Here is a 22,467-nt window from a genome sequence, read left to right on the forward strand (position 1 = left end):
GGAATACAGGAGAAAACAGGAGAATACACGAGAATGCAGGGGAATACAAGAGAAAACACGGGAATACAGGAGAATACAGGAGAATACAGGGGAATACAGGAGAAAACAGGAGAATACAGGAGAATCGGGGGAATACAGGAGAAAACAGGAGAATACATGGGAATACAGGGGAATACAGGAGAATACAGGAGAATACAGGGGAATACAGGGGAATACAGGAGAATACAGGAGAAAACTTGAGAATACAGGAGAAAACATGGGAATACATGAGAATACAGGAGAATACAGGAGAAAACATGGGAATACATTGGAATACAGGAGAAAACGCGAGAAAAATCGAGAATACAGGGGAATACAGGAGAAAACACGGGAATACAGGAGAATACAGGGGAATACATGAGAATACATGGGAATACAGGGGAATACAGGAGAATACAGGGGAATACAGGGGAATACAGGAGAATACAGGAGAAAACAGGGGAATACAGGGGAATACAGGAGAATACAGGAGATAACCCGGGAATACAGGAGAAAACAGGAGAATACAGGAGAAAACATGGGAATACAGGAGAATACAGGAGAAAACAGGAGAATACAGGAGAAAACATGGGAATACATTGGAATACAGGAGAAAACGCGAGAAAAATCGAGAATACAGGGGAATACAGGAGAAAACACGGGAATACAGGAGAATACAGGGGAATACATGAGAATACAGGGGAATACATGAGAATACATGGGAATACATGGGAATACAGGTGAATACAGGGGAGAACAGGGGAAAACAGGAGAATACAGGGGAATACATGAGAATACAGGGGAATACATGAGAATACATGGGAATACATTGGAATACAGGTGAATACTGGGGAATACAGGGGAATACAGGAGAAAACAGAATACAGGAGAAAACATGAGAATACAGGTGAATACTGGGGAATACAGGGGAATACAGTAGAATACAGGAGAATACAGGGGAATACAGGAGAAAACAGGGGAATACAGGAGAAAACAGAATACAGGAGAATACATGGGAATACAGGGGAATACAGGGGAATACAGGAGAATACAGGAGAATACAAGAGAATACAGGAGAAAACACGGGAATACAGGAGAAATAATGGGAATACATTGGAATACAGGAGAAAACAGGAGAATACACGAGAATGCAGGGGAATACAAGAGAAAACACGGGAATACAGGAGAATACAGGAGAATACAGGGGAATACAGGAGAAAACAGGAGAATACAGGAGAATCGGGGGAATACAGGAGAAAACAGGAGAATACATGGGAATACAGGGGAATACAGGAGAATACAGGAGAATACAGGGGAATACAGGGGAATACAGGAGAATACAGGAGAAAACTTGAGAATACAGGAGAAAACATGGGAATACATGAGAATACAGGAGAATACAGGAGAAAACATGGGAATACATTGGAATACAGGAGAAAACGCGAGAAAAATCGAGAATACAGGGGAATACAGGAGAAAACACGGGAATACAGGAGAATACAGGGGAATACATGAGAATACATGGGAATACAGGGGAATACAGGAGAATACAGGGGAATACAGGGGAATACAGGAGAATACAGGAGAAAACAGGGGAATACAGGGGAATACAGGAGAATACAGGAGATAACCCGGGAATACAGGAGAAAACAGGAGAATACAGGAGAAAACATGGGAATACAGGAGAATACAGGAGAAAACAGGAGATAACCCGGGAATACAGGAGAAAACAGGAGAATACAGGAGAAAACATGGAAATACAGGAGAATACAGGAGAAAACATGGGAATTAATACATTGGAATACAATCTTGAGAAAACACGAAAAAACACAAGAATACAGGGGAATACAGGAGAAAACACGGGAATACAGGAGAATACAGGGGAATACATGAGAATACATGAGAATACAGGGGAATACAGGAGAATACAGGGGAATACAGGGGAATACAGGAGAAAACGGGAATACAGGAGAATACAGGGTAAAACAGGGGAATACAGGAGAAAACATGGGAATACAGGGGATTACAGGAGAATACAGGAGAAAACATTGGAATACAGGAGAATACATGGGAATACAGGGGAATACAGGGGAATACAGGAGAATACAGGAGAATACAAGAGAATACAGGAGAAAACACGGGAATACAGGAGAAATAATGGGAATACATTGGAATACAGGAGAAAACAGGAGAATACACGGAATGCAGGGGAATACAAGAGAAAACACGGGAATACAGGAGAATACAGGGGAATACAGGAGAAAACAGGAGAATACACGAGAATGCAGGGGAATACAAGAGAAAACACGGGAATACAGGAGAATACAGGGGAATACAGGGGAATACAGGAGAAAACAGGAGAATACAGGAGAATACAGGGGAATACAGGAGAAAACAGGAGAATACATGGGAATACAGGGGAATACAGGAGAATACAGGAGAATACAGGGGAATACAGGGGAATACAGGAGAATACAGGAGAAAACAGGGGAATACAGGGGAATACAGGAGAATACAGGAGAAAACCTGGGAATACAGGAAAATACAGGGTAAAACAGGGGAATACAGGAGAATACAGGAGAATACAGGGGAATACAGGGGAATACAGAAGAATACAGGAGAAAACAGGGGAATACAGGGGAATACAGGAGAATACAGGAGAAAACCTGGGAATAAAGGAGAATACAGGAGAAAACATGAGAATACAGGAGAAAACATGGGAATACATGAGAATACAGGAGAATACAGGAGAAAACATGGGAATACATTGGAATACAGGAGAAAACGCGAGAAAAATCGAGAATACAGGGGAATACAGGAGAAAACACGGGAATACAGGAGAATACAGGGGAATACATGAGAATACAGGGGAATACATGAGAATACATGGGAATACAGGGGAATACATGGGAATACAGGTGAATACAGGGGAGAACAGGGGAAAACAGGAGAAATCATGGGAATACATTGGAATACATGAGAAAACACGAGAATACAGGTGAATACAGGAGAATACAGGGGAATACAGGAGAAAACAGAATACAGGAGAAAACATGAGAATACAGGTGAATACTGGGGAATACAGGGGAATACAGTAGAATACAGGAGAATACAGGGGAATACAGGAGAAAACAGGGGAATACAGGAGAATACAGGTGAATACAGGAGAATACAGGGGAATACAGGAGAAAACAGAATACAGGAGAAAACAGGAGAATACAGGTGAATACTGGGGAATACAGGGGAATACAGTAGAATACAGGAGAATACAGGGGAATACAGGAGAAAACAGGGGAATACAGGAGAATACAGGGGAATACAGGGGAATACGTGAGAAAACAGGGGAATACATGAGAATACATGAGAAAACATGAGAATACAGGGGAATACAGGGGAATACAGGGGAATACGTGAGAAAATAGGGGAATACATGAGAATACATGAGAAAACATGAGAATACAGGGGAATACATGAGAATACATGAGAAAACAGGGGAATACATGAAAATAAAGGGGAATTCATGAGAATACAGGGGAATACATGAGAATACAGGGGAATACATGAGAATACAGGGGAATAACCATCTGAATACACTTTAATCTGAATACACTATAATAAGGGATACATGAAGTACATACCGAAAATTTTTGCGTATTACCGCTGTGTGGCATACGTCTCTCCTCGCGGGCTCAATTCATCTTCCGCTGGACAGTCCTCTAAGATTCGATCCAACAATTTTCAAACGTAGCCCTACAGAGATCTCTGTTATGTCTTCGATTGGTGTTTCTTGCGCGCGAAAATTCATAGCCAAATTCTAGATGAGGATAAACAAGCTAAGTATATTCATTCTGATTACCTGTTTTCTGATCGATCCTTGTCTTTTTTCAGCTCCTCAAGTACGTCTTCTTGTTCAGCGTGAAACACGTTGCCTCGTCTTCTTATGTTGACGATCGGGAATCCTTTCTGATCTGTCCAAACTTTCATCATTTCCTTTACGTCAATATTTCCATTTGCCTTGATAAACAGACAAGAATTTTCAGAAACGATATTTAAATCTTAACTGATATTCATAGTGATATTTCTTATTCTACCCAATTTTAACCATCCTTATTCCTCTATGTTTTTTCTCTCTACCTTTGTAACTATTATTTTGATGCTTTCTTCAATTTAAAGGAAATTTTGTACTTCAGAAAAATTCCTTAACATGTTGTGACAATTTTCCTGCACTTAGTGAATTTATTTCACACGGTTCCCGTAACCTTGAGAATTCTTCTTCTCTCCCTCACTTTTTCCCGCGTCCCGTAGACTTATTTACCTCCTTGAGTCCTGGGTTTCGCTCCCCTGTCCTTTTAGCACTAGCCTGCGTGGCCGGCGTCTGAACGCCGGCCACGCAGGCTATTTTAGCACTTACTTGACAGTTCAATTTAAGTAGAATAGTTGACTGATAACTTATTAATAAATTATCTACAATTTTATTGATAAAACCATAACAACAAAGACTCTATCAGTGACTTTTAACTAATCCTACCTCGCCTATGGCATCCCACAACTCCTCTGCATTAGCGTTCCCGTATTTGTAGGTTTGTATGTAGCGCTGCGGACGAAAATAAACCACAATCGATTGCGCTCTTCTTCGAAAAACAGCTGCATGCTGCTGCACTAACTATCAGAATCCCGTAATTAGATTAGTATTGGAAAGCACATGATTCAAAAAGTAGCTGATAAGAACATTTCAGCATGTTCCTTAATCAAATAATGGTAAATGCTATTTTTACATCAGGCAGTTTTAAGAAATATCTGACGATACCTTGATTCCATTCAAAAGCCTTTCCTCGCCAAGAAAATTCATCAGCATGCGAAGGATCATAGCTCCCTATACAAAAGAAAAATTAATCAACACTACAGCAACAACAAATTTAGACAACGAGACAGCAATATAGGAAAAAGTAACGTACACTTCGTGTAGGAATACTAGAGCATTGAGAAAAACATGGCACATTATGGGATTTCTCTCTCCTTCCAGAAAATAATCATGTACTTTCTCTTATCCAATCAAAAAATAGCACAAAGCATTTCGAAAGTTGCCACGTCAGCTAGTGACATCATCATGTCACTTAGCGACATTCCAGCAGAAGACCGCGCGACCAGTAAATTCTCGGAGATGGGTGTACCACCCGGAAACAAATTTTAGCCCCTCGCTACACTTGTATTATGGCCTGCTTACCTTCTGATAAGAGATGGTGTCAAATATATCATCAATCTCTTCCGGTCTCTGAACCTTGACGCTGATTGGATGAGAGGACCAAGCGGAATCAGCTTGCAAAGCAGACAGCCAGCTGGTAGCTACAACTGGTTCGCGCTGAAAAAGAAACAAAAAAATCATGCAACATTGTTCATTATTGGTTCTTCCGTTTTTTGTTTTTCTCACATTTCAGGAAGATTTCCGGTATTTTTCGAAGTTTTCGATAATATCCCCGCGAATTACCCGAATGACCCAAAAAGTTTAATATTTCGAACGAAAATTTATACTCTTAAGGTCGCGGGGGACACCTTAGGCTCATCATTATGCATTTATTTAAAGCGTATGCACAAAGTACAACGACTGACATCGACAACTTTACGAGATATCTGTGACTGGACAAAAATATGGGCGCGTCGTGTGATTTGTAAAAAATCCCTGTTTCTTTGATATTTTAACCAATTTAAAACAACACTTAGCGATATACGTTCATATAGATTGTAGAAAGTCTTAAGCTTATTTTCATTTAAATTTGAATATTTCTGCAACTCAGAGTAATCACAAAATATTTGACATAAACAATCGTGCCCTATTTAAAAACGCATTGTTCTCACCATAAAAGCGTGGAATATAATTACCATAATTACATCTTTCCTTGGCAAAATGATCGTATTTAGGTCGGGACACCTTCGGAAATCTCAAAGTTTGGACTTTTCCGACAATTTTGTGGCAGAGAATACAGCGCGGATACAGAACTTCATTACTTGCCACTGCAGATAGATAAACTATGAATACTGTAGTGTGTCATAACAGAAGCGGAATTTTAAAAGAGCGCTTTTAGAAAGAGGTAGAAGACATTGAATTCAAATTTGCGCACTTAAACCGCCATAACTTGCTGGCAAACTTTTAATTAAAAAATCCGCCTCTGTTATGACACTCTTGAGGTATTGACTGATTAGCTTTTGACAAGATCACAGTGTGCTGTCTCCTACTCGTTCCACAAACTCTGCCACAAAATCATGTTTTTCCAAATTTGGCACTAACGAGGCTATAACATCGCCGTTAAATGCAATCTACCAAATAAAAGATGACATTCACAATCTTTCGTCATTTCTTTATGTCTCTGTAAAATTAGAGCTTAATCGCACCCATAACAGCTGAGAAATAAGCGTTTTAAAAGATGCAGGTCAAGCAAAATTTTCCTTCATGAATTTATTCATGCAGTTGGTATCCCCCGCGACCTTAAGGTCGCGGGGGACACCTTAGGCTCATCATTATGCATTTATTTAAAGCGTATGCACGAAGTACAACGACTGACATCGACAACTTGACGAGATATTTATGACTGGAGAAAAATATGGGCGCGTGCGCGTGATTTGTAAAAAATCCCTGTTTCTTTGATATTTTAACCAATTTAAAACAACACTTAGCGATATACTTTCATATAGACTGCAGGAAGTCTTTGAGCTTATTTTTATTTAAATTTGACTATTTCTGCAACTAGTGTACTCAGAGTAATCACAAAAATATTCGGCATAAACAATCGTGTCCTTTTTGAAAACGCATTGTTCTCACCATAAAAGCGTGGAATATATTTACCATAATTGCATCTCTCCTTGGCAAAATGATCGTATCTGAGGTCGGGACACCTTCGGAAATCTCAAAGTTTGGACTTTTCCGACAATTTTGTGGCAGAGAAAACAGCAAGGATACAGAACTTCATGACTTGCCACTGCAGATAGGTAAACTATGAATACTGTAGTGTGTCATAACAGAAGCGGAATTTTAAAAGAGCGCTTTTAGAAAGAGGTAGAAGACATTAAATTCAAATTTGCACACTTAAACCGCCATAACTTGCTGGCAAACTTTAAATTAAAAAATCCGCTTCTGTTATAACACTCTAGAGGTATTGACTGATTAGTTTTTGTCAAAATCGCAGTGTGCTGTCTTCTACTCGTTACGCAAACTCTGCCACGAAATCATGTTTTTCCCAATTTGGCACTCACGAGGCTATAACATCGTCGTTAAATGCAATCTACCAAATAAAAGACGACATTCACAATCTTTCATCATTTCTTTGTGTCTCTGTAAAATTTGAGCATGATCGCACCCATTACAGCTGAGAAATAAGCGTTTTTAAAGATGCAGGTCAAGCAAAATTTCCCTTCATGAATTTATTCATGCTGTTGGTATCTCCCGCGACCTTAAGGTCGCGCAGGACCCTTGAAATCATTATGTATGTATTTATTTAAAGAGTATGCACGAACTGCGACGACTGAAGCCGACAACAAACGAAATATTCATGAGAATTTTTTTTCTCAGAGTTCTTTGTACAAGTAATTACACGGTATTGTTCTCAGCCTCGCATCCCGTGCGCTGGAACATAGTGAATTATCATAATTAGATTCACAGCTTTAAATAAAGCACACGTTGTTGTAAACATCGACTCGGAAGGTCTTCGGAAGCCTCAAAACCTGCAATTTTGTGTCCAAGTTTTCTCCGCCAATATAGAATTTCAAGAGTTGATTCGCGAGGAACATAAACTTGGTGTACTCTATTGTGTTCTGGCTAGAGCGAATTTTTAAATTTCCTTCTCAAAATGAAGAGAGCATGTTTCAAAGTTTAGATTTCACATTTTTACTCTCTTAGAAGCCATTAACTTGTAGCAGTTTTTGAAATCGAAAATTTCGTTCTAGTGGGAACACAAAAGAAGTTACGATTTATCACTAGGCTATATAATCATTTAATTTGGTGCGCTGTGCTAGCTGAAAACTTGGACACAAAATCGCATTATCTTCAGTTAAACTTTTAAGGGCTTGTAACATCACAGACAACGGTCATCTTTCAGTAAAAGGACAATCATGATGTAATTTCATCATCCCTGGGTATCCTTATTAAATTTTAGAGGAATCGATATTCAAAATGCAGTGAATTAAAGCTTTACAAGACAGCACTCCAACAAGAAATTTGGCTAATGAATATATTAATGAGCAAGGGTCCTGCGCGACCTTAAGGCAAGTTATCTCTGCAAAATGATGCACGGAAGCAAACAAACAAAACAAAAAACACACAAATCGTCATTGTTGTTCCTGAAGCTGTTATTAAAAAAAGTTAAACTTTAACTGTCCGGTTTTTTAAGCTTTCCTAGTTAAAGGGTGTGCACCAGGTCTCGTTTTGATAGAGAAGTTCCCTTGCGACAAATCTTTTCCCCCCATAAATTCTCAAAATTCTCTTCTCGGGTTTGGAAAAATGCAATGAACTTATCATCGGAAACATATTATCAGGATTAGGAGCCTAGCTAGGCACAATGATTGCCTGATTCTCAGATGTCCGCTTCCTGAGAGAGGAAGAAAAGGTCTGATAATCAGGCTAGCGTGATGCGTGACGCATTAAGAAGATGAGATGCAATTTGTTAAACTACCGCTGTCTGATAAATCAATTCAACTTTATTCGGTTTCAAAGTTAATTCTTAAACAACGCCTTCTAGTAAGCTGAAAAAATCTCGCTGTTCTTCCTCAAAGAGCCATGTCTATCGTCGAGAAAAACTGGCAAACAACAAGACCGACTATCAGGGAAAGAAACAAGTACATGTTTAACAACGATCTCTTCAGCGATGTGAAGTTTGTTGTGCCAAAGGCCATTGATGAAAGCGAAAGCAAACAAGTGATTCCTGCTCACAAGTTCGTGCTGTCGATTAGCAGTCCTGTGTTTGAAGCCATGTTTTACGGTGAGCTGGCGGAGACTGGCGACTCTATTGAACTGCCTGACTGTGAGTACGAGAGTCTGTTGGAGTTGTTTCGTTACATGTACAGCGATGAAGTTATTTTGAGCGGAAATAATGTGATGGGAGTGTTGTATTTGGCGAAGAAATATGTGGTGCCTTCCCTGGCTGATGAATGCACGAAGTATCTGCAAGATAACTTAGATCCATCAAATGTTTTCAGTATTCTGCCGCCCGCTCAGAAATATGACGAGAAAGAGTTAGTGGAAAGATGCTGGAAAGTTATCGATAAACAGACAGAAGAAGCTGTGAAATCGGATGGATTTGCGACAATCGAGAGGTCCTTACTTGAAGCAGTAGTTAAAAGAGACACGCTGAACATAAAGGAGGTGAATTTGTTCAAAGCGGTCAATCTATGGGCAACAAAGGAATGTGAGAGACAAGGTTTAACAGCAGATGGTGAAGTCAAAAGAAGAATTCTCGGAGAACCGATTGTAAAAGGAATACGGTTTCCAGTGATGAAACAAGTTGAATTTGCTAATATTGTCGTTGATAGTAAAATTCTGACATTAGAAGAAGTCGTCACCTTTTTCAAATATTACAGTTCAGCGCTGAATACCCCGTTGGGATTTTTAAAAGCCGAGCGAGCTGGTTTCTGCGATGATACCATTCACCGCTGTGATAGATTTCAATCTATAGCAGGAAATACCTGGCGTTATACAGGGAACACTGATTATATTGATTTTTCAGTAGACAAAGATATTATGTTGCACGGAGTGCGTTTGTTTGGAAGCGCAAACAACGACTACATAGTAAACTTGAAGATAAAAGAAGGCAACAACTCAGTTCTAGCGTCCAAAACAGGAACATTTCCTTCCAAGCCGTTGCGATACAAAACCGGATACTATGACGGATTTGATGTTTCATTGGATTCTGCAGTTAAGCTGAAGAAGAACACGGAGTACCAAATCGAAGCTTTAATATCTGGTGAGAGATCTTGGTATGGAAGTAGCAGCATCAGTACTGTTGTTTGTTCCGGTGTGACCTTTACATTAACAAATACGAACAGTGGTAATGGAACTAGCTTTAAAGCTGGACAATTTCCTGGAATACTGTTTTCCATTTCAATCTAATCTTGCTTAATTTCATATACAAGTCATACGGCAAAAACTTGAATAATGGACGTTGGTGAAGGACACCTTTTTTTTTGGGGGGGGGGCATTTTGTTTTGTTTTTTTTGTTTTCTCGTGTTATGATCAAATTCGGAAACACCGATTTCCCTTTTCGTAAACAGTCGATGCCATTTTTAACGGTTGATGCCATCATTGGTAACCATGCTTTTCGTAATGGACAATGTCATATCTGCTCTAGTTTAGGCCTGGACTAAGTCAAATCTGTGCTCTGATTATTAGACCAAATTAGTTCTAGATAAGTGTTACTACAACGGCATTAACCATTTACGAAATAGAAACGTGCTCCTGAAACATGTAGGAGTGACTGACTTGGTATTGAATTTATTACGAAAGCTCTTTTTGCAGCAAACTTTTCTAATTCCTAGAAAACATTTACTGACCACGACCAAAGATATTCCAACCGAACAAGTTCCTCTGAAGACAGACTTGATTGCAATATTTTGTAAAGATGTCAATCCAACATCCATTGGTGTATGAGTATGAGGCGGTTAGTTCTTTTAGAACTTTTATATTTTTATGTGTGTAGCACCCGGCCACATTACTCGTGTCATTTGCGGGTCGTTAAAGGATGTTTTGTCTAATTATTGAAACCAAGTATGATCGATTTTGTTGTTTGTTACCTATTTGTTACTTATTTTCTCGGGACGTTATTTTCGCGATTTTTTTGCGAAATTTTTATTTAAAAAGACCCGCGAAAATTTATTTTTAACGTTTTTTTATTGTATATATCATGTTAATTAAGTATTTTTGGCCAAATCGCCAAAATTTAGCACAGGGGCCCGCACAAATGGAGCGACTGTTGATGTTTCAAAATTATAAAGGAATGTATGGGAAACATTCAAACGTTCCTATAAGTATGAACTATAGCGAGTAATATTCACATTTATGTTCAAAATAAACGTAAAGTTACCTCAATCATTGTGCCAGGTCGTCGTTGTAGCTCAAAACGGCGAATTTCAGCCTTTTTGTGCGTTTTTGCGATGCAGTCTACTGTACGTATGAATGACGTAGAAAGCCCTTACTAGAAAAACAAGTGATTATTATCCCTCCGTCCCATGCCCCTTCCCCCATCCTGGCAATTTCAAGTGGCTGATAAAAGATGAACCGTTGCTAGGCAATCAGAATGCGTGATCTTCAATACCCTAGTTTGGATGTGAATCAATAGCAGATTTAGGGCCGCCATTTTGGATTTTAGCTGACATAAAAAATCAACGTTCTCGAGATCTACCGGCTATTTTGCATGAAGCACGAGTAGAAATATAGAAAGACGGAAAAGGATTATTTACTTGTGTTTTAGCGTGAGTCACACAATCCATTGTTACGAAATTTTAGTGCCCTATGTTAAATATTAGCGACTCTTTTGATATATCGCCGTTCAGAAACACGTGCGTTAAGTTTTGTATTGCGAAAGACCTAGTTGTACGGTACAAGTTTGCGTTCTTATGATGCTTATCTGCGTTTTCAACTTCGTTGCGGCCGTTGGTGCGTTTTTTAACTGTTTAGGCAAGAGAGAGGACAATCGGTAAGGGTAAGTCAAAGACATTACAAAGAGAAGTTTTCAATTGAGTGTCGTAAAACCAAAACCACTCTTACTCTGGCCAATCACAAAGGACACAAATAATCGGATGATCCAATCAAAACTCGAAGCAAATACATATCATTATATAATAAGTATTCTTATCATCATCATCATCACCTTCCATTTAAGTATGAAACAGAAAAATCCATTTGTACTAAAAATAATACATTAGATATATTTAAGAAGAAATGGGAAATGTAAATACTAAGTTGTAAGCTTAAAGACACAAAGTATAAGGCTCAAACAGGTAACTTTGCCATGTAATTGTACGCAATTGTGTGATGAGTGAGTGAGCGAGTGTGTGGGTAGGTAAATGTTAAACTGAAGTACTGAAAGAAATGCAAATACTGGATTAAGTATTGTAAGTGGTATAAGTAGCTTGTATTGAAATTAATGTTTGTAACTATGTGTTTTGCAAATAAAACTAAAATCATCATCATCACCATCATCATCATTGCAGGCTATGAACAAATCTGATGGGGGCCTAATTAACAACTGTTTTCTTTCTTCCTTCCTCTCTCTTTTGCTTACTTGCGTACTCAGTCACTCACCCACTCCTCCCTCCCTCCCCCTCCCTCCCCATCCCTCTTTCCTTTCTTCCTTCCCTTATTCGGTGGCAAACGGTGTTTAAGGCTAAGATTTTTAACAGGTTCTTATTCCATAAAATTCATTTAAAATTCAGAATTCATAAATCAGGTAAAACGATCTCTACTGGGCAATAGTATATTAGTATATGTAGATACTCTACAAGACCGTGAGTCAACAAATACGTCATTTCTGTCTTTGTTTACCCACACGTACAAATAAACTCCGTTCCCAGACTGGCTGAGAAAGATTGGAAGCGCACAAAAGAACGGTTAGCAATGCCCAAATTTGGACGGTTGACAGCCTTGTCTTTGAAAAAGCTTCTTTGTTTAGGATAAGAGGGCCAATTACAAATCTCCAGTGTAACATGGAAAACAATTAAGGTAAATATCAGTTACTTACGTAGAGATTAGATTCCCAGTCTAGGCATTATTAGGCTTGCCGCGGTGCTGTTAAGAAGTCAGTGTTTTAAAGGTCACTCTATTTTTTGAACGAAGTTGTGATTCAAAAATGTTGTCTAATGCATTCTTCGTTGCGTTCGTCTTTGGGACACTACTTGTGGTGGATGCATATCCCGAGAGAAAACACGGTAAGATGGCTTTATTTTCCAGTACACATTTCCATAAGTCCTTTGTCCTTATTCGATCCTCCTTTCGGACTTTTTTGCTAATTACTGTTCTACTGAACTGACGTGGAACAAAAACAAAATTGGAGGGGAATCTGCAATAAACATGGGAAAACATTTCTCTGGCTAACATGTGTAATATGAACTGATGCCTAGAACACACATAAAAGATAAACAAATTTGCTTGGCGCCAAAACGAAGCATGAACTTTCTAAACTTCTATAATGATCCTTAAGCCATGGAATAAGACATAACAACCTCATTGCACAGGAAACTCGACATTATTATTAATTTATGGACATTTAGCCTCAGTTTTATAGAGCCAACAAGATCTTTTACATTACAAAAACCGTTAACTCGTTTCAGTTTAACGCGGGATGCTTCAGGGGCCGCCAAAAATCGCGGAATTAGCATAAATCTTACTTCCTAAGTGTATGTACACAGTATTCAGCGTAATCTGGACTTCGTGAACCTCCCGAACCTTTGAACAAAATGTCAGTTCCCTAGGATTTGCATCGTTTAGTTGCACACTTCAATTTCACCTCCCGTGTCGGCTCGAACCAATTTTCCTTTCCCTTAACAATTCGAAAACTTGGGACTCCATTGTATCAGTCCAATTGACTTTGTAAATTATGCTGTCGTATTTCTTTTGTACAAATGCGTTGCACACTTCAATTTCACCTCCCGTGTCGGCTCGAACCAATTTTCCTTTCCCTTAACAATTCGAAAACTTGGGACTCCATTGTATCAGTCCAATTGACTTTGTAAATTATGCTGTGGTATTTCTTTTGTACAAATGCGTGTCGATTCCTGGGTAATCTTCAACAAACTCGGTGCCAATTGCATTAAATGCCAGTGTATGCAGGCCTTAACTCAACAGTGGAACTTTAATCGTCGTAATTTATTAAAAGTTTTAATACGAATTTTGCTTGGCGCCCAAGTTGAACCGGTTGAATTCTATAAGGTTTTCCTGACCCCTAAATAATCCTTCAAGCTTCTTACCACAAATATTTACCTTTCGTTGCATGCGAACACAACAAAAGCAGTGGAAACAATGCGTTGAATAAATGCGCGCCATTTTTGGCAAGAAATATGATCACAACCAAAACCCAGCCCCTCCCACACTCGTCACCTCACAGTTTTGGTTTTCAACGACATTTCGCATGGCATACAGTTATAAACCCAAGGCATACAGTAGACTGACCCTGGCAATTCGAGCCCTGAAGGGAATCGAAAAACAGTTCAAGTTGGCGAAACGTAAAAGGCTGACGTTCAATACACTGTTATTTTATTTTATTTTTCATTTCAGGCGAATGCTGGGCTGCAAAAGATTTCTCTTTCAACATCGACGGGATAGGAAAGGGATGTACTTCCACCAACCACGAGTCATGCACATATGAATCCTCGGTGTGTGTTGGCGAGGATTTTTACCTCTTCGTGTACAATGTGCAGCAGTAATACATCTCTTCATACGTTTATTGCATTTATACCAGGGTTTCCGCGTCGTAGGAATATAGTACTGTGATGTATTAAGTAGAGAACAAAATAAATATCTGTTAGGACAAATGCTGTGTAACCAATTCCTGAAAAATTATATTTGGGTGGGGCTGGTTAGCAGCAGAGGTGTGTGTGTACTGGTGATAGTCGGCAGGGGAGTTTTATGACATCTTATCATTGTCATCATCATCGTCATCATCATCATCATCATCATCATCATCATCATCATCATCATCATCATCATCATCATCTTCATCATCATCATCATCATCTTCATCATCATCATCATCATCATCATCATCATCATCTTCATCATCATTCCAAGCCAAAAAAAAAAAATCTTTAACCGCCCGCTGGTTTAACCTTCTTCTTACCACGTGAAAGGATGTGCACCAGATCTCGTTTTGAAACAGAGGTTAAAGGCATTTTGAAAATGGTTTATTTTATACGTTTAAACTTCCTTTACTTTCGACGAATCTTCTTTTACATAAATTCTAAATTCTCTTCTCAAATTTGGAAATAAGCAATGAACTCATCATCGGAAATATGCTATCAGGATTTGGGGAGCTTGCCTGATTCTCAGATGGTCAGAGAGACTGCGCAAGAGGAAGGGAAGGTCTGGTAATCAGCGTGACGGGTTAGTAAGATGAGATGCAAATCTGTTTAACCACCGCTGTCTGACAAGTCAACGTTTTCAGTTTCCAGAGTTATTCTTAAACAACGCCTCACAGAGAGTTGAAAATCTCGTGCAACTGTTCAATTCAAATCATTCAGTTTCCAACAACGCCATCTAAAGAGCTGAGAAAATCTCGCGCTTCTTCCCGAAAGAGCCATGTCTGACGAGAAAAATTGGCAAACAACAAGACCGACTATCAAGGAAAGAAGCAAGTATATGTTCAACAACGATCTCTTTAGCGATGTGAAGTTTGTTGTACCAAAGGCCATCAATGAAAGCGAAAGTAAACAAGTGATTCCTGCTCACAAGTTCGTGCTGTCGATTAGCAGTCCTGTGTTTGAAGCCATGTTTTACGGTGAGCTGGCGGAGACTGGCGACTCTATTGAACTGCCTGACTGTGAGTACGAGAGTCTGTTGGAGTTGTTTCGTTACATGTACAGCGATGAAGTGATCTTGAGCGGAAATAATGTGATGGGAGTGTTGTATTTGGCAAAGAAATACATAGTGCCTTCATTGGCCGATAAATGCACGAAATATCTGCAAGATCATTTAGATCCATCAAATGTTTTTAGTATCCTGCCCTATGCTCAGAAATATGAAGGGAACGACCTGGTGGATCGATGCTGGAAAGTGATCGATAAAGACACAGAAGAGGCTGTGAAATCGGATGGATTTGAGACAATCGAGAGATCCTTACTTGAAGCAGTGGTTAAAAGGGACACTCTGAGTATAAAAGAGGTAGATTTGTTCAAAGCGGTCAATCTATGGGCAACAAAGGAATGTGAGAGACAAGGTTTAACAGCAGATGGTGAAGTCAAAAGAAGAATTCTTGGAGAACCGATCATAAAAGGAATACGTTTTCCAGTGATGAAACAAGTTGAATTTGCAAATGTTGTCATCGAGAGTAACATTTTGACACCAGAAGAAGTCATCACCCTTTTCAAATATTACAATTCAGCGATGAATACCCCGTTGGAATTTGTAGAGGGCGAACGATCTGGTTTCTGCAATGATAACATTCACCGCTGTGGTAGATTTGAATCTTTGCTAGAAGAGGAGTGGCACTATGGAGGAAGCGGTGATGTTATTGATTTTACAGTGGACAAAGATATTATGTTGCATGGAGTGTGTTTATTTGGAAGTGAAAACAGCGACTACTCAGTAAACTTGAAGATAAAGAAGGACAATAATTCAACCATTGTTTCCAAAACAGGAACATTTCCTTCCAAGTTGTTGCAATACAAAAGTGGAAACTATTACGGATTTGAAGTTTTGTTCGATTCTGCAGTTAAACTAAAGAAGAACACTAAGTACCAAATCGAAGCTTTAATATCTGGTCTGCCATCTTGCTGTGGAAGTGGCGGCATTAGCATTGTTGTTTGTTCTGGCGTGAGCTTTAGATTCATAAATAACACAAACAGTGTTAATGGAACTACCTGTCTAGATGGACAATTTCCTGAAATACTGTTTTCCGTTTTAACCTAATCATCCTACCTATATTTTAAATAAGTCGTACAAAAACTTGAAAGACAATTTTGTTGGACATTTTTTTCTTGTGAAATTAGTAACTTAGTGTTTGGTTTATAATCAAATTCAAAAGTGTTAATTTCCCTTTCGTGAACAATAGATGCCATCATTGGTGACCAAGCTTTTCGTAATGGACGATGCCATATCTGTTCTAGTTTAGGCCTGGACTAAGTCAAATCTGTGCTCTGATTATTAGAAGAAATTAGTCCTAGCTAAGTGTCAATAAAATGGCGTCGACCGTTTACGAAATGGAAACGAGCTTCGGAAACACTCACGAGAAATTAACTGACTTGGTTTCGAATTTATTACGGAAGTTCTCATTGCAGCAAATTTTCCAATTTCTAGAAAACATTTATCGACCAGAACCAAAGATATTCCAACCGTACAAGCTCCTCTGAAGACAAACTTGATTGTAATGTTTTGTAGAGATGTCAATTTGACATTTGTTGCGTTTTGAGGCGCTTGTCTTGTTGGGGGTTGCTTTACAATATTTTGTTTAATTATTGAATTTAAACTAAGTATCGTCGTTGTTGGTGTTACTTAAGGCAACAAAGTGAATGACTTATCAAATGTACCAGTGTGATGGAAGAACAAACACTTAGGCCTGGGGAGAGAGCGCCCCGCCACCCCAGGCGAGAGAGAAGAAAAAGGCGGGGAGGGCAGACAAAAATGATTGCCTCGCCTACCGCCCCCCCCGCCCCCATTTGAACCGAGAGGCCAGTTTGCGGGACTCATATAAACGCCGTGATAGCTGGGGAGGGTTACCCTCCTACCAGGGACAACTCTCCTCCATATAAACAGGCCCTAAGACTCTTAGGTGTAGAGACTAGTGCTCATGTATCACACACTCGATACGCCCTTTCACGTGCGCGCGCAGTTTATTTACGCGTTATAAAAAAAATCCGGTCTGCAATGCGTACATGTGTGGTTCACGAGTTATACGTGTTAGTTCGGAAGCTAGGGCCTAAAAATCATGTTTCGCACATCCTAGAGTACTAAAAGATTTGAAGATGGATTTCAATTAAAACTTCCTCTTTCAAACTAAGTAGTTCGTGGTTTCAAATTGTGGGGTACCTTTTGAGTTATAGCTATCTTTTTTGTCAGTCAGCACAGTTCAAACATAGTGTAACATGAAAACGAGGCTGAAAGTTGATACTTAATATCCAGAAAAAATATATATATTCAAATAGAAATATTTACCCAGATATCTCACTTAAGACTAGATTAAATTCAATTTAAAGAAAAGCACCACCGCTTCGTCATAGATGAAAGCTCTTCTTGTGACAAGTGCTTCGTATTTTAGGGAAGTTGTGCAGTTTTAATAGGGGTGAATCAAGAGCAGACTTGACAGTTTAATATCAATTGCCTTAAGGCCGCCATTTTGGATATCAGTTGACAGAGAAAAAATAACAGTATGTTGATTTCAATAACCTTGAATAAATGCATTAATAATAACAAAGTATCTGTTATAAAGCATGTCTGAGTTTTGCCTGTCCTTCACGCTAGCTGATTATTGAATATGTCGGTAATTGAGGATGAATAACTTTAAGGCAGTTTCCAATTGACTGTCGTAAAAGTAATGACTCTGGCCAAGAACAAAGGACGCAGATAATCCAGTGATCCAATCAAAACTCAAAGCAAATACATAAAGTTTTTTTTTTTAGTTATTACCATCACAATCATCATCATCATCATCATCATCATTTTTAAATTATTATTCTAAGCCAAAAAAAGTTAAACTTAAACCGCTCGCTTTTAGGCTTGGTTAACCTTCTTTCCATATACCTTATTATAGGAAATAACGAGGATAACAGCGAACAAAATTGACGCGTAATAAATAACGCGAAAAGAAAAGTCTGGTAAAATGCTGAGTAAACTGTTTATTTATTAACACAATAAAATTAACGCGAATGAATTGCGAGCGTATTTCCTAATAAGGTAAAAGGTTATGCGCCGGGTGTCGTTTTGAAACAGAGGTAAAAGGCAGGAAGGGACATAGTTCATATCTCAGACGCAAGAAGACATTTTATACAGTCAATTTTTCTACTAATATAAAGCACTAACAAGTGCATTTTTTTTCCCGGAAGCATAGTTTAGTTCGAGTATAACGATACAACACTCGCTAGAATGGTGTTCTTTTCAGATACAAACAGCGGTAACAAACGTAACACATGCCCGGGGGGAACACTCAACACATGGCATACGTACGGTTTGAAAAACAAATTGAAATGTCCAAGGAACAAGAGTGTTTAGAAATAGTCATTTTGTGCAAGTTTCTTCGGCGTTCACGCAAAAGATTCATAAGATCCAACAGAAATGAAGCTTGTTTGAATCTCAGATGGTCCAAGAGACTGCGCGGTCTGGTAATCAGGCTAGCGTGAATCGTGACGGGTGAATATTAGATGAGATGCAAATTAGTTCAACCACCGCTGTGCCGCTGGCTGACAAATATTCAATTCAACTCATTTTCCAGTGTTTCTTATAAACAACGCCATCTAGATAGCTGATCAAATCTCGTCTTTCTTGCCAAAAGAGCCATGTCTATCGTCGAGAAAAACTGGCAAACAACAAGACCGACTATCAAGGAAAGAAGCAAGTTTATGTTCAACAACGATCTCTTCAGCGATGTGAAGTTTGTTGTTCGCAAGACTGATGGCGAACGTGAATGTAAACAAGTGATTCCAGCTCACAAGTTTGTGCTGTCAATTAGCAGTCCTGTGTTTGAAGCCATGTTTTTCGGTGATCTGGCGGAGACTGGAGCCTCTATTGAACTGCCTGACTGTGAGTACGAGAGTCTGTTGGAGTTGTTTCGTTACATGTACAGCGATGAAGTGAACTTGAGCGGGGGCAATGTGATGGGAGTGATGTATTTGGCGAAGAAATACATAGTGCCTTCACTGGCGGAAAAATGCACGGAATATCTGCAAGATCATTTAGATCAATCGAATGTTTTCAGTATTCTGCCGCCCGCTCAGAAATATGACGAGAAAGACTTGGTGGATCGATGCTGGGAAGTGATCGATAAACAGACAGAAATGGCTGTGAAATCGGATGCATTTGCGACAATCGAGAGGTCCTTACTTGAAGCAGTAGTTAAAAGAGAAACGCTGAACATAAAGGAGGTGAATTTGTTCAAAGCGGTCAATCTATGGGCAACAAAGGAATGTGAGAGACAAGGTTTAACAGCAGATGGTGAAGTCAAAAGAAGAATTCTTGGAGAACCAATCGTAAAAGGAATACGTTTTCCAGTGATGAAAGAAGCTGAATTTGCCACCATTGTCATTGATAGTAAAATTCTGACACCAGAAGAAGCCATCACCCTTTTCAAATATTACAATTCAGCATTGAATTCCCCGATGGAATTTTTAGATGCTGAACGATCTGGTTTCTGGTTTAACCGCTGTGGTAGATTTGAATCTGTGGTAGAAAATGGATGGAGTTATGGAGGGAAAGCAGATCGTATTGATTTTTCAGTGGACAAAGATATTATGTTGCATGGAGTGTGTTTGTTTGGAAGTAAAAACAGCGACTACTTAGTAATCATCAGGATGAAAGAAGCCGACAGTAAGTCAGCTCTAGTGTCCAAAACAGGAACATTTTCTTCTAAGCTGGTGCAAAACAAAAGCGGAAGCTGTTACGGATTTGAAGTTTTGTTCGATTCTGCAGTTAAACTTAAGAAAAACACTAAGTTCCAAATGGAAGCTTTATTATCTGGTCCGAGATCTTGGTCTGGAGGTGGCAGCTTCGACAATGTTGTTTGCTCTGGCGTAACCTTCACATTAACAAATAACAAGAACATTGGTAATAACACTACCACTAAAATTGGACAATTTCCTGAAATACTGTTTTCTTTTTCAACCTAATCATGCTAAAGTTCAAATAAGTCATACAGCAAAATGATGAACTTTGGGGGCCTTTTGTTTTGTTTTGTTTTCTTTCTCGTGTGGTATGACTTAATTGGTATTGTGTTTGGTTTATAACTAAATTCGGAAACACCGATTTCCTTTTAATGGTCTATGCCATCATTGGTAACAAAGCTTTTCGTAATGGACGATGTTATATCTGCTCTAGTTTAGACCTGGACTAGCTTGAATCTGTGCTCTGATTATTAGACAAAATTAGTTCTAGATAAGTGTCGCTAAGATGGCTTTAACCATTTATAAAATGGAACATGCTTCAAAAACATGTAGGAGTGAATGACTTGCTTTTGGTATCAAATTTATTACAAAAATACTGGTAGTCATTGCAGCAAACTTTTCCAGTATCTAGAAAACATTTACTGACCAGAACCAAAGAACAAGCTCCTCTGAACACAGATTAATTACTGAAACTAAGTATTTTCGTTGTTGTTGTAGTTGTTACTTTCAACAATTTAATGTGACTTAGCCACTGCACTAGTGTAATGGATGATCAAGATTTAAGGGTGTGTTCCTTTGAGATGATCAGGATCTGTGAATCGAGATCACTCCAATCATAGTGCATCAAAGGAACAGGCGAATCCTTACCCAGAACAGATTTGCTGATTCCTTTGATGTACCATGATCTGGGTAATCTTGGATCACTGATCCTGATCCAGATCATCTTAAAGGAATGCACCCTAAGACTTGAATGTTGTCATGAATCACACACTTAATACGCATACGCTGCCCTGCCGCGCATGCACAGTTTTCCACACATTATCAAAAAACGATTCCGCAATGCATACATGTGTGGCTCACGAATTGTACTTGTTATTACTAGTCTGGCAGCTAGGGTCTCAAAATGATGTTTTGCACAATCCAGAGTACTGAAAAGGTTTAAAGATGGATAGATTTACTTTGGGTAGTTTGTGGTTTCAAATAACTATTACTGTGTACATACGTTTTGAGTTAGAGCTATGTTTTGGTGAGTCAGCACAAGTCAAACTGAGCATAACACGAGAACGAGGCTGAAAGTTGTGACTCAGTATATTCAGAAAAACTTGTATTTAAAAAATAAATATTACCCAGATATCTTAGTTAAGACAATATTAAAGTCTATATAAAGAAAAGAACCACTGCTTCATAACGAATGACTGATTTTCTTGTGACTTGTGCTTCGTATTTTGGGGGGAGTTGTGCAGTTTAGGAGTGAATCAAGAACAGTCTTAACAGTTTAACATTAATTGTCTTAGGCATTTTGGATATTAGCTTACATAGAAAAATGACAGTTAAATGCTTTCAGTAACTTTATAGGCTAGGTATGTATAACATTAATAAAGAATTTTAACTGTTATGAAGCCTGTCTGTGTTATTTTTGTCGTTGATGCTGACTGGTAATGAATGCATCACTATAACAGTGATCGAGAATGAATAACTGTTAAAGCATTTTTCAACTGAGTGTTGTAAAACCAAAAGCAAAGTGATTACTCTGGCCAATCACAAAGGATGCAAATAACCCAATGATCAAAATTCGAATCAAAACTTGAAGAAAATACATGTAGCCAGCATGAAGGGAGGTGGGGTCGGGGGGCGGCGGGCGGGGGGGGAAGAGCTTGAAGCTTGGGAAAAAGTACAATAGAGAATCACGATTGGTTTTGGTTTTACTTCTGATTAGATGAGAAAGTGGCGAAGTTTTTGAATGTCGAGAATGCGAATAATGAGAATGTCTGGTTTGATTTGGTTCTGTGTTCAAGGAAGAAAAACGACAAAAAGGCAACCAATGAACCACAAAGGAAAAAGGATGGTTAACATTGGAGAAAGATTAAGACAGATGTACAACGCAATTTTTCAAGAGCACCACCCGTGAGGAAGATCATTCATATCAAGACACAAACTTGCAGTATAGTT

At 38.9% G+C, this 22,467-nt stretch overlaps 1 protein-coding gene and 3 pseudogenes across 1 annotated transcript in view; 3 read left to right on the top strand and 1 right to left on the bottom strand.

Annotated features, from left to right (window-relative positions):
- Window positions 1-22,467, bottom strand: part of LOC144645933 (endoplasmic reticulum aminopeptidase 1-like) — a 74,015-nt gene that overhangs the window by 31,611 nt on the left and 19,937 nt on the right. Inside the window, exons 7-10 of the mRNA XM_078505449.1 lie at window positions 5,243-5,377; window positions 4,826-4,891; window positions 4,547-4,612; window positions 3,875-4,032 (exon numbers count right to left, since the gene is read on the bottom strand). Of these exons, the coding sequence (XP_078361575.1) occupies window positions 3,875-4,032; window positions 4,547-4,612; window positions 4,826-4,891; window positions 5,243-5,377 (425 nt within the window). The remainder of the gene's footprint in view (window positions 1-3,874; window positions 4,033-4,546; window positions 4,613-4,825; window positions 4,892-5,242; window positions 5,378-22,467) is intronic.
- On the top strand, window positions 8,273-10,111 carry LOC144645788 (BTB/POZ domain-containing protein 6 pseudogene; annotated as a pseudogene).
- On the top strand, window positions 14,860-17,257 carry LOC144646096 (BTB/POZ domain-containing protein 6 pseudogene; annotated as a pseudogene).
- LOC144646097 (BTB/POZ domain-containing protein 6 pseudogene) lies at window positions 19,104-22,451 on the top strand (annotated as a pseudogene).

The sequence above is a fragment of the Oculina patagonica genome, chromosome 3, assembly GCF_052425735.1.
Source record: "Oculina patagonica isolate OP01 chromosome 3, crgOcupat, whole genome shotgun sequence".
In the NCBI taxonomy this organism is placed as follows: Eukaryota; Metazoa; Cnidaria; class Anthozoa; order Scleractinia; family Oculinidae; genus Oculina; species Oculina patagonica.